At 42.9% G+C, this 13,685-nt stretch overlaps 1 protein-coding gene across 8 annotated transcripts in view; it reads right to left on the bottom strand.

Moving 5' to 3' along the window:
• Positions 1–13,685, bottom strand: part of PHACTR3 (phosphatase and actin regulator 3) — a 156,878-nt gene that overhangs the window by 12,466 nt on the left and 130,727 nt on the right. For all 8 annotated transcript variants that reach the window (XM_067554154.1, XM_067554149.1, XM_067554155.1 and 5 more), the window contains one exon: positions 925–980. In XM_067554154.1, the coding sequence (XP_067410255.1) occupies positions 925–980 (56 nt within the window). The remainder of the gene's footprint in view (positions 1–924; positions 981–13,685) is intronic.

Raw genomic sequence — 13,685 nt, forward strand, 5'->3', positions numbered from 1 at the left:
ATATTCTATTATGTTGTTCAAGCCTGTTTGAACAAGTAGTTGACTATTTTTCATATAATGTCAGAAATACATTTTTGGTGCTAAAATACACCATCAGTATAGCAGAATGTATGATACTTTTTCTCAAAGCAGTGTAACTCCGCCTTTTCCATCCAGATTCCCCCTAGTGACAACAGAAACAATTTTCAGGGTCCCCCTGTTCTCATCATTTTGTGGATTCCCCAGCCATCTAAAGAAAGGGAAAGTGGTCATGACACCCTGAAATCTGTTTCCCCCCTCCCAGGTTGAGGCCCGCCCATCATTAAGGAAGGACTTAACTATAAACTTCATGAACTCTACTCTCTGTTTTTATTTTAAAGATATTCAGCAAAGGTCTCCAGCAGCTCAGACAACAGTAACAGGCAAAGAGTTTGATACCTTTGCAATATCTCATCTTGCCTTTTCCTTTCTTTAATTCAGCTTCCTTTTAAATTAGAAAGGTCAGGAATGGATCTGATGTAATTTACTTGCCAGGAAAGTCACTATTCTGCAAGAATGCTTGTGCTCTTCACTTTGGTGGTGATAGATTTTAATTGGCAGTGTGTCCTGACTCTATTTAAAATGATAATCCAGGTAATTGCTCAACTGAGTTAAACCAAGACCATGCTTCTTCAAACAGCCATAACAGCAGGAATTATTTGAAAATCTAGATTTGTATTAATCTTTTTTTCTGCACTAAATTGCATGCCTTCAGACAGGTGCAAATTATTACTCCTGTACCATATCAGACACCTGAACACATCCCAGTGAAAACCCCACTGGTTACAAATCCATTCCCAAAGGGAGGGCGTGAACTTGTCTACAGCGGAGGAATGCCTCCAAGAAATGTATTCGGTAGTTTCAACACAATCTTACAAACTGCTATAATTTGTTAAAAGTACTCACGTTTAAGTATATTCCTTCTTTCGAGCTCTTCAACAGCAGGTCTTTGGCTCAGGCGCCTGCGGAAAAACACTAAAATCACATTTTGTACCATGTCTGTTCTCAGAAAAGTCTGTATTGTGCTGAGTATGGATGTTGGGGTTTTCCTCAGAAAATCATCTCCAGTCAGTGAAGGAAGGGAATCCTGAAAACTGGATTTCTAGTCCTTTTATTCTTCCCAGTGCAGGTGGAAGTTTTCCTCTAGTTTACTCTGCATCCCTGAAATATGCATTCTTTTTATTTTATTTTCAAAAAAAAACCCAGCCGAAAATAGTGCCCTACTATAGTAAAATTTATTCTTGAGGAGGCATTTCACCTCAGAATCAAAGGGGGTTCTTAGAAGTCTTCTGTAGTAATTACTGCCTCGGCTTTATAATCGCAGATGCCCTTTTTCTAGTATCACCAATGATGCAGCCTGAAAAAAATTTAGCCTTGCTAGAAATAAAGCCTCTCTATGCAAGGTGGTTTCCTGGTTACAGATATGACTGATCAATCCACTCGCTGCACTAGGGCCTGGTGAATAAAATTCATGTGCTGCTCACAGCTTCCTGCTGCCTGAACTGAGTGTCTTATGCAGCTTCACCTCCCCTTTCAGTAGAGCTGCCTCAGGATTGAGTCTGCAAATCATCTGATCAGTGCCATAGCGATTTTATCCTGCATACCAAATGAGACTTCCCCAAGAGATACTGCTAATATCTGCAGAGAGTCTTAGGTAATTGAACACCCACATGCAAGCATTTATAGTTACTACATTTGCTAGCTTTCTAATAATAATCCAGCCAACAGAGCTATAAAAGGGTTTATACTGATTTCTGGCAATATTAAGGGTTCTCGCCTCCTCTCTGAAATAGATGTTGCACAGTGGGATTCTGGAGGTTCCGCCGACAAAGCGAGTGACGGCAAAGGGATAACACTGGGAATCCCAGCTACCGTGAGTGTGATTCTAGTATCACTGTGAATAAAGATAAGCATTATAAAATGCTCTTATAACATTACACTGTATCAAATACAAAGGGGATGAAGTAGGGGGTCACCATTAACCCTAAAATGAGGGATTAAAGTCTCTGATGCTAGATTCACACACACACACACACACACACCCCACATTTGTCACCTGACCAAATGCACTATAGAAATCAGTTCCTTAGCTTTGCCGGGCAGCCTTCATGAATGCTCCTCCTGTCTTTGTTTATTAATTCCCCTAAAACCAATGACAGGGCCTAATTTACTCTCAGTGTCATGGGTGTAAATGTCGAGTAACTCCACTGAGCTCAGTATAGCTACTCCTGATTGACACCAATGTGAATAGTAGCAAAATTTGGCCCCCTGAGCTTGAGTAACAACCCCTGTCCCCAACTCCATCCATGCTTCCCTCTACCACTTGCCTGTCTCCTCAAGGACTGCTGTGGGTCTCTAGATTTCTTTTTAGACTTAATGGAGCAGGTTCTTAGCTTGAGTTCCACTGCCTAATTCTATGGAAGTGAATGGCCTTATGCAGCAATGCACTAATTGAGAATGGGAATTAATTCATATTGTCACTCCTTCCCACCCCCCATCACTGTATCTCTCAGCCCTGAGGATGTTTTGTTTCAGAGAGATTAACATGTGCTTCACAATCCAAATCAGGGAAGAGTGACTGACTCTGTGAGCTTATCTGTAAATCAAAAGGCCACCAGATCGGCTGTTCACATGCCTCCCTATCCAACCATTTTAATTACAGCTCTTCCATGTGATGTTTATAGAATTCTCCTAGGAACTGTACATTAGATTTGGAAGGATTTTTAAACCAGAGGATTAAAATCCAAACCAAGAATATCAGAGCAATTAAAACAGCATTCAGAATGCTTATGAATATTGATGTTTTGTATATTTGTGTGTTATGGAAACCCCCTGGTTTTTTTTAAATCCACCCTCCCTTTTTGCACCTGTAAATCTCTCTGAGAAAAAAAAATGTGTTGGTGACCAGAGTCCAGGCTCCATTGGAAATCAGATAATTGAAACCAATTTTCTTCAAAATTCTAGTGCCTAAATTCACTAACACATGATGCAGGACCAGATTTTCATGACTGTATACACACACCCCATATCTGCACATGTAATTACAGAAACAGCACATGGTAAATATACATGGACACAATCAGGCAGGCATCTAACAAGCCCTTTATACAGTATTAACAACCTCAAATATTCAGTGATCAAGAGCCAGCCCCTGCAAAAAAAAATAATGACATTTGCTTTAAAAATATGAGACTTTTTAAAATAAATTTTTTTATTTTCCTTTTTGTTTTTGAGCCTTTAGGGTGCACTTGGACCAAAGTTTCATGCTTTTCTCCGTACCCATGAGTGCTAGAAACTCACTTGTCCTTAAAACAAAAGGTGAAAGTCTCATGAAATAACATGATTCCGGAAGCTGGGGCTTTAAGAAAAATATCAAACATCAAGACATTTAGGATAACGGTGTGAGAGAGATGTTAACACTATTGATATGTGAGTACCCTGGTATAATTACATTTTATTTGCAGCTGTAATATGTACTGCTCAGGTGGGATATCTATCTTTATTTGGCCTCCATCTCTGCAGTATGTGAGCGCCTCCATGGTTTCTGAACATATAATGGGATGTAAAGGCCTCTTGCTACAGCCATACTCACATGCATATAGGAGAAGGGCAGCCAGCCAGCCAGCCAAGGTTAACGGGTCCAGCTGCTTCCCTCCCTTTGCTCTGATTGGAAAGGAGGAAAAGCAGCTTGTGTAACTCAGTCAGGGAGAACAGAGTCTCCTTGTGTCTAACTATAGAAACCCTCTTCAGAAAGATGGGGAGATTGAAGAGAAAGAAAGGGTTTCCTGGCTCAACTGCTTCCTGAGGCTTCTTGCAGTCTGCATCTGTGAGTACTGGGGCTTGGGCCCTTTTCACTGTTCTGCTGTGTTTCAAGAGGCCTCTGGAAGGAGGGGGCTTTTCTGTTTTGAGTCACAAAGTTGGGGATGAGCTGAGAACTTCCTGACTCAGCATATGTCCTGGGCCTCCTGCACTGCACTTAGCGATTCCCAGTGCCAAGAAACCACAGTTGTTCCCTCAGTGCTGAGGGCTACATTCACCTCAGCTGTGCAAGCCCAGCCTGCTCTGTCCCAGGGAAACCCGCAGGAGTTTCGCCAAAGGAAGGCCACTGCAGTTTCCCCTGGGTGCTCCATAGGGCCCTCACCAAATCAGCCACCCTGGCCATGCCCCGACCCACCCAGCAGCCCACCATTTCTCCTATGGAGGGGTTACAGCCATCTTTCATCACTGCAGCCTCCCCGTGCCAGGCTTCCGCCCATCTGAAGCTCTCTGCCTTGGTTACCTCAGGGGAACAAGAGTAAACAAGGGATATCTGTGCTTCTGAACTGCCGGCTTCTCCTCGCTCAGCGATGTGGCTTGGTCAGCAGAGTGTGTTTCTTTTGCGATGGTGTATTTTAGCAGTCGGTGTTTTAAACTTGTTAACATTTCTGCCTGGGAGAATTCCACTTGAGGCTTAGGAAGCAAGGAGCTATCCTTTCCCCACTTCGCATTCCATGCTGCGAATGTAATATTACCCTTTGGATTCCCCTCCCCCCCCCAGTCTTTAAAAAATAAATAAATCCCTGTTTTCCCTGAGCTCAATGAGCCTCCTGGAAAAAACAGAGCAGCTCAATACCAAAGACAGCAGCGTTACTGCCTTAGTACCTCCTCTCTGTGCAAGGCAGACAAGTGTAATTTGGCCATGAGACATGACTGTTTGGGATTTGTTTGGGTTTTTTCCTCCCCGCTTGTGGAGGGAGCAGGTGTGCTGTCCAATAATAGGACTCATTACAGGAAACACTAAAACCCTCCATTTGCTTTTAAAATCTCCAGCAGTTGACAGGCTAAAAGCAGAGTTCAAGCAGCAGCTGGGGAGCCCTGGCTTGGTAAATTTGGAGGACAAGGTGCATGCAAAGCAAGTCAAAGCCTAGAAAGAGGCTGAAACAGAGCAGCTAGTGGGTTTAGCCAGATTAACTGTAGTTGCACCACAAACTCTCATTGAAAGGGTGAAACGCCATCTTTTAAGAGCTCAACTGATTTGTAAAGGATGGAAGACCATTATAGTTTGGTTTGTTTTGGGAACTGCTGTCCTTGTTAATGCAATTTTCACATTGATTAGCTAATCTTAGACACCTGCTTATTTCTGGCCACCAGAATGAGTATCCAATCTGGGCCAATCATATGCTGTAAATGCACTGAAATCTTAGTGTCAGTATTTGGAATTATTTACTGAAGCAGGGACTGCCTCCTCTCTTTACTCCATGTACTGTACAGAGCAAGCCATTTCTGATGTAAAGTTACCTTGAGTTCAGTTTAACTCCAGCTTTTCCTGGAAACTATCAGAAACTTGCAGGGAAGTAACATTTTTTGAGCCTTATCCTCAGCTGGTGTAAAATAGTGTAATCTTATTGAAGTGGTTATGGTGATTTGCACCAGCTGAGGAGCTAACCCAGAGGAGTTAATCCCCCGGATTTACAGCCATGGGAGTCACAAGTATGAGTGAGGCAGAGTTCAGCCCATGGTACTTGCTTTTAGCAGAATGCAGCTAGCATATGAAACACTAAGTAGAATTTGCAGTGCTCTGATGGTATTTCCCTGTAAATCACACTTGAACCCAATAGCAAATCTGCCTGGGCATGTGTGGGTAATTCATTCAAGTTTGATAAAAATCAAATAATCTGATCCAAAATCCAAGCATGTCATGTTCCTCATTCACCCCACATTATGAGAAAACTATTTTTGAAGAGATTACAAAACTCACGTTGCTCCATGCCAGTTTTATGTGAACCATCAAAACCCAGATGTTCTCCTGATATTTACCAAAATCCAGCTTTAATACTGAGGGCCACATTGGTTCAATGTTATGAAAATGTTGCACTAGCAAAGAGTTAATTGCATCGGTAAATATTTGTACCAACCAGTGGCCAAATTCTTTGCTTATTCTCATACAGATTTCCACTGAAGTTAGTGGGGCTATTCAGGTGAGTAAGGGCAACAGGGTTAGTCCCAAACCGGTAATTAATTACAAATTGGTCTGCACAATGACCCACTCTGTGTGGGCCGATGCACACTAGAACTGCGTGAGTATAATTCAGGTGCTGAATTTTTAGATGAAGTTCTTTTCACTGAAAAATGCAGATTTGGGTTGACTGAAACATTTCATGAATTTGTGTTGATTTCACCAAATTGTTTTGGTCGGGGAAGAGGGCCTCTTAAAAACTCAAAAAGGGGGAAAAAAATTTCACATTTTCAAAGTGAAATGTTCTGATTTTTTTTTTTAAATTCAAAATGACTTTGTCTTGAAACTTCAATTTTATTTAAACGTTTTGTAATTTAAAATTCAAAAGAATCAAAATGTTTAGTTTGGCTCCAAGCAAATTTGTTTTCACTGTTTGTTTCACTGAAAAAAAATTTTTTTTTAAAATTTTTGAGCAGCTCGTGAACCAAAACAATCAGTCCATCATCATACAATTCTTGTGCTAAGTTCTGAGAATTTGGAGGTGGCTCTGGGTTGTGTTTTCCCCTTAATGTGCACATGTGAATCCTGTGAGGTTCCTAGAAGCCCTTTGCTGACAGTGAGAGGGAAACATTGATTCTCTCTTGTCTGTTCTGTTTCTCTTGGTGCATGTGTGAAGACATGAGTCACGCAGGACCAGGCTGCCTGCAGAGACAATTATCATAGCTCAGTAAGTGAGAGATTCTTCACCAGCTCACCAGGTAGAGCTGTTACTGCCTTTTACCACGAGATTCCCAGTTTGAGTCCCAGCGAAGTTAATGGGCAGGACAGACACACAAGGACAAACACTGGATCCAGCTTGCAAGGGAAATCACTAGTTGCCTGTCTCAGTTAGTGCCAGGTCACATGTTAGTGAGCTCAACAATACACACATGCACGTACAAGTGTATCAATCAATAGGTCACAATGCTTACTTCACACACAGACCTTGTCTCTCTCATGTTTCAGGGAATTAACTTTATGACTAGTTCTGTACCAAAGTTAATGACATCGTGCTGCTACAGATTAGTCTGAGTGATAAACATCCACAGCACTCTAGGGATTTGCTGGTTACGTTAATCCTAGAATCTCCTATCAGATGGGAGTAATAGGAGAAAGTGGAGCCAGAGTGTCTCTCGCTGGTGAGGAAATTGCCTTGCACACTTTCCCTTCTGCTCCCTAAATCGAATTCTTTGCAGGATCTGCACCATCCATCTGCAGGATATATCCTGGGTAGGCTCATTGGACATCTGATTATGACATTATCTGTGGCGCAACAGCTGCATGCAGCTGTATTACAAGCCACAGTGTGCGCCAGATTCTCATCAGGCATAGACAGGCAGAGCTCGGCTGAAACCAATGATGCTACAGTGACTTATACCAGCTGAGAAGCTGGCCTCCTCTTCCTAAGTCACTGGGGTAAACAGAGCCCTAGGAAGCTGCTGCTAGAGTTGGAGACAGGCAGAGCCTGAACCTGGAGCCTAGCAGAGCCCCCAACGTTTTTGGTTTTGCAAAGCTCTGTGTAAAAACATCCACTGTTCCATTTCATTAGATTTCTCACCTGTACTCTGTGTGTTTTTGCAACATTTCAGCTGAGAAATCTGCGTGATATAGCAAGATCTTTCCTAGAAATGGATTTACATCAGACTTGTACTGAATTGTGGAAAATACTATTTTGAGTCCTTTTTTTTTTTTTTTGCTGTTCCTTACAAATATGCCCACGTAGTGGGACTCTGAAAGAAAGACACTTACACAGCCTTGTTTGCGTGTGCGCGCATGCATATGTCAGCTGGAGGTAGGAGCTGGAGTTTAAGGGAAGCTAGCAGAGTTGGAACACCCTTTTCAGGGAACACACTGGGCATCACAACAGCCATGTTAGCTGTTTCACCAGGGGCTAGGGCTTTCTCACCTGCCTGAGGCAAACAGGAAATAAGCCTTTGAGTAAGGAAATATTTAACAAAACTAATTGCTCTTGCAAGGGTTTTCTGAAGATTTTTAAAGTTAGCCCAATATTAATGCTTCCATAAAGACCATGGAGCCAAATTCTGCACCTGTTTACACCAACGTCAACTGCGAGTGAACTCCACTGCTTTCATTATGCTTGCTCTGGGTTGACAATGAGAGATGACTTTGACCTCGCATGAGCGACCTATAGCAAATAACAATCACAATGTATATTTTTTTGTGTTGTGATAAGTGGTGTAACGTGGCTTTCCAGGTGGCATTAAGGTGGGGGGGGTCTAATTTGGGTGGGTCCGTTCCCCCCTTGTGTAAAATTCTTACTCTGTGCCCAGCGAGGGGAAACCCAGTGTGCTGGAATGCACAGAAAAGTGAAGCGTGAGTGCAATATATCAGCTCTACAGAAAGCATCTGAGGGCTACTGCTCAAGTGAGGCATGTGCCAATGCTGAACATCGGGAGGAAATGCCTGGATCTTAAATATGCATCATCTCTATTATCAAAACATCAAGCGCAATTCAACAAGGAGTTTATTTGCATCCTTCCCAATAGTAGCTGTAAAGAGGGTGCACGCCAGGCCTTTGAATCATCCATGTATTTCACTGCGACAGGCGCTGCAGTACTGTTTTCAATGTGCAATTATGGGTGGTAGGAAATCTTTGGTGGGAGTTGCTTGCCTGTTAGCAGAAGCCTTCCTACGTCCAAAATTAGCAGGTGGGCCCCAAAAACTTGAGCTTGTTTTTCCCTAGGTAATTTAGGAGTGTGTATAAAGCGGTGGGTGGTTGACGTCTTGTTATTGGAAAAAGCTAGAAGAGCAACTACTGCTGTTCTGTGACAACAATAGGCTAAAGAGCAGAAGGAAGAGGGCAAATGTCACTGTATGTTCTGACATATAACCTGAGTCATGTAACAATTATGACTGCAGATTACCTTTACGGGGCTATCTTTTTAAAGCACACCGCATACGGTGGCTGCATGATGCGTGTTGATCCTGGCAGAAACATGAATCATGTAAGCCAGGGTATTTGGAGAGAGCAGATTTTACATGTGGCCACTGCTACTCTACTTGCTTGTCCAAACAGAGTAAGTTATGCAAACAGCTTAAAAGTGGTACCCGAATAATCGTCAATATGTAACGAAATTATTAAAGGGACTCGAAAAATTGCATGGGAAAGTTAAATGCAGTTTGGTTTTGAAAGAATTAAGGGGGAAGTTGTTTGTTTTAAAATATGCAACTGCTCATACAAAATGTGTGGCTAATTTGCACTTGCAGTGCAATTTAGACATGTATGTGCAGAACAGTGTGCACAAATAAACCTAATTAGTCACTTGTATGTGCAATTTCTGATGGGTGTTGCAATCTTGGTAACTATCAAAACCTCAGCCTATGTTCACTCTTTTCTTGTGCTGCTCCAGCAGTGCATCAGAATTTAACACTGCCCTAATAAGAGAACCTGAGAGACTTCAATCTTATACTGCCTACTTTACCCCAGTTCCATGTAGGGGGCACTCCCTAGAGGGGTTTTGGCACAAATGCACTGTGCTACAATGATCCTGAAATGCAGGAGCAATAGCCAGTGGATTGTTACACTATCATAAGCCACAACAATGTTATGACCACCCTAGGTTGTGACCCAGGCAAGTTGAGCACCAGGATAAAGGGAGCCAGGAGAGTAGTTTGGAGCCACCTTTGCCTCCCCAACAGGCAGGTGTGTTGAACATAAGGTGGGAGCAGCTGAGCCATGAGTCCTACGTGCCTAATTTAAAAACAAAACAAAACTGGCTTTTGGCTATTTTACTAAATACAAATATTTTCAAAATACATCCTACTAACAGCGCTATGCAATTCTTACATAACATAGGATTGTAACACATCATGGGTTTCAAATTGCACATTTCACTGTATTGTGGGCCATCTCCTGCCTACAAATACCTCTGACACCCAGAGGAAAGAAAGGAACTGCGGTTGCGTTACTAATATATGATATCTCATAAGTCCAGTCAATCAAACCTTTCTACAAATGCCATATAACCAACATAAGTTACAGATCTTTTTGTCCCATTTAGGACACCATCCCAAATTCTGTTCTGACTCCCCAAGACTGTAAATCAGTGTAGTGTTTGGCCCAAAGTGTGTGTGTTGATTATGTTGACTCCCTGCCAGTACCCATCCTGCTTCCTCATCACCCCCACTGAGGTTACAGTTCTCCACCCTATGATCCCAATCACATAGACGCTTCAGTGGTGACTGCAGGCTAAAAAAACCTAGACAGATATCTGCCATCCACACACTGCAACCCATCCTCCCTGAATGACTGGTAGAGTCCTTAGGCTGATCGATTGTTGCACAGTATTATATACAGATATTCTGTGTGGGGCCTGAAATACACACACACACATCACCACTGTCTGATTAGGTGGGAGGATTCGGATGAAAAATGCTACAAAGTAATCACTGTTTTCTCCCATGTGTAAACCCTACTTGACCATTGATTTCCAAGAGTTCCCTGGCTCTGTCAGAAGGGAAGGCTACTGTCTCTCTACCTCTGCACTCCAAAGGTCCATGGACATGAATGGAAATCTTGACTCATGCCTCCACATGTGCAATCTCCCAAATGTTCAATCTTTGCCAGCCTAGGGAAGAGAGAATCCGAAGTCTCCTGCCTGGCGTAATAACATTCTGCATCTGTGACACTGAGTCTGCTGTCTCTGATCCAGTCTTGCTCTCATCCCTGCAAAGCAGAACTGAGGAGGGTTGTATATAACATACTTGGGTAATAGCTTCCAGAGTGAAAGTGATCGACTCATCTGAATCTTTAGCACTCTTTATAAGTATATACATTTTTCTGAACAGCCATAAATTCCTTTTGGCGCTTGTAGTGAGATGATACTCAGCTTTAAACCTAGAGGCTAATAATCTCTTTTGCAAACCAGACATTTGCACTTTATGGCCACATAATTACTGGCAATGAAACAGTTTGGATGATTTTTTTAGGGCAAAACATCCTTGCCAGCACTCATGGCCTGTTCTGAAAAGGTTCTGAGCATTGATTTCAATGGGAGTTGCAGGATCTCTGTGCACCTCCCAGGATCAGGCCCAATTCTCAAAGTGTAGGTGATGGCTACACTGGAATAGTTTAGTTGTGTTTTAATGAATACATGTTGGCTAACATGATTATACATTCTAGTATAGAACAATATACACATCTGTTTCAGGACACAAATCTCCACTCCCAGCCTAGCGTTAAACACAACTAGCAAATGTTTGTGTCCTGTCTGGAATTTTCAGATGTGTTAATTCACACGTGTTAAACCACAACTAAACAGTCACCTGTAGCAAACGTCTGAACTCCCACTGAAGTCCAGAGATGTCGAAGGCATTCAGCAGCGTGGGAAGAAAGTGAACCAGCAAATTAATCAGATAGCACCAAGATGAGCTTTGGTAGGTACACAGCTACTAGGCACTCCTCTGCAAGTCTGTGGTCTGCTTGCAGGCAGATAAAGGGAAGCGACTTGCTTAGCAACGAAACACTCGTCCTTGCTCTGAAGCTGCAGTAAAATCAGAAGCCCAGCATGCCCAAGAAGAGGAGAATGTTTCAGACAAGTTACCAGCATGTCTAAAATTTAAGCAGGCTAGTGCTTCCAAGCAAACAAACCCACGCAATATAAATCCCAGGGATTAATTCTTGCTGCGTAATATGTTGGATTTTTAAATAAAGACATCTGTCATTGAAACAGCAGGAAGAACTGCGAGAGAGAAAAACCATTAAACACACCAGGCAATCTGCACAGTAATCAATCAGTCAAAGAGCTAAAAGCATAATGTAGACAGAATATATTCCCAAACAGGAAGGAATTGGAGGGTGTAGAGAGGGGAGTGAACCCCATCTGTTTCTCCATTTCTCTTCACTTGGTGTTTGATCAGAGCACCTGAAAGCTCTTATTAATGTGGCATGAGTCGAGTAGCAAGTGGCTGAAGAGGTTGGGCTTTTCAGCAAAGGCACATCAGGCTAATTTGCAATTAGGCAAGAGAGATTCTGAATATATATGAAGGTGACCAAGTGTCAATGTCTCTTTAAAGGCCTATGCCACAGAAGGGCTTTCTAGGTTAATGCACTGTACAAGGGTGAGTTTAGCCTGGGTTCATTCCCTCATTCATTAGCCTCATTCACACAGAAAACTCAAGAGCCACTGAACCGCACATGGATTGCATGAACAGTGCACTAAAATGTACTAAAGTCTGTCCAAATTCAGCCAGGATACACAGCTTGCTGCACCGCTAGTTTTGAGATCCTGAAATTCTGCACACTTAACTCACAAACAGTGGTGCAGGTGCAGTTACAATGTGAGATTTGGGATACAGCAAAAAACCACGGCTTGGATTGTGGGTAGGGGAGGATGTTGAGAGGCACCGCTCACCCACAATCATCTGCAAAAATCTCCTTCCCCTCTTCTGTACAAAAATCTTTGAGGATGCCCAATCTTTTCACTAAGGCAAAATGCTGGGGATCTCCCCACGTGATGCAAGAGAAATACTGTTACACCCAGTGAGCCATACTATTTATAAAGGGAGCCCTTAACAATCTGTGAAGCCTTTGCAGTTTTGGAAGCATCTCTATAATTATAGTCAGGTGGAAATTACAGCCCGGGTGGCACGAAGGAACAGCCAAGATGTGGCCTCTACACAAATGATCCAGCTAAGCCAGCCATCTCAAACTCTAGCTGCAAACAGCATGTCCTTTTACACTGCACGCTGGCTGAGATGTCAGTTTCTGTGCCAAACAGCTACGTTTCTTCATGGTGGAAGTAACTCTATGAAAACACGATGCCGTTGTGTTTTGGTATAATCCCTAAAGCAAAGCACTTAATGAGATGTGATTCCTAAAACTGCATACGCATCTGGGACCAATAGCTTCACGTGATGCCATATGTACAATCACACACTCGTTAGAACTGCAGAGATCTTTCTGGGGACTTTCTCCCTGGCAACCAAAAACCTTACAGTCCTCTCCCTTCCTCCACCCACAGAGCATTTTCAAAGGATGGGATATCCCTGCTTGCAGATAGCTGGGTGGCAGAAGCATACGTTGCTCTGCTTTCTCCTTCTCTCACAGACACTGTCATTAGCCTAGTGTCTTCCTGGGCAATGCTAGCTCACAGATCATTTAGTGTCAGGGGGATGAAAAGCAGACCTGAGACATTCAGCCCTGCCCCCCACCCCTATCTATCAGGTTCTGACAGTTCATTGTGGCTCTTTCTTTAACACTGGCCCTGCACTCCAACCTTTGATGTGACGTGCTTTTGAAAAATCCTGCCTCTTAATGTAACACTCTCATTACAGTGTATCTTGCCACACCTGTGTGTGTACCTCTGCACGGCGCTCACTGAAGAGTTCCACAGGGAACTCAAGGACAGGATGTGGCCAAAATGTAAGATTCCGCCTCCCTTGTTCACGTTTAGTATCTTGCTCCTCGAATAGTCCCAGTAAGTAAACGAAACTGAGTGTTGACTCACCACACGACATACCACCCAACGTATCAGAATTTAGATCATTATGACTAGGTCCCTTCAAAAGGGATCTGAATTTAAACGGGAGCTATTCATCCAGTGCTAGATGTTCCTGAGTACACATCATCTCCTGGAACCACATTTTTGGGCCACCGTCTGAGCTCACTGATGGTGGTGACTGTTTAAAGTACAGCAGGATAAAGAATGGATTTTCTGTCTCATGGGAAATT

The sequence above is a fragment of the Emydura macquarii genome, unplaced genomic scaffold (assembly GCF_026122565.2).
Source record: "Emydura macquarii macquarii isolate MOO-44397 ecotype Brisbane River unplaced genomic scaffold, CSIRO-AGI_Emac_v2 contig_1483, whole genome shotgun sequence".
In the NCBI taxonomy this organism is placed as follows: Eukaryota; Metazoa; Chordata; order Testudines; family Chelidae; genus Emydura; species Emydura macquarii.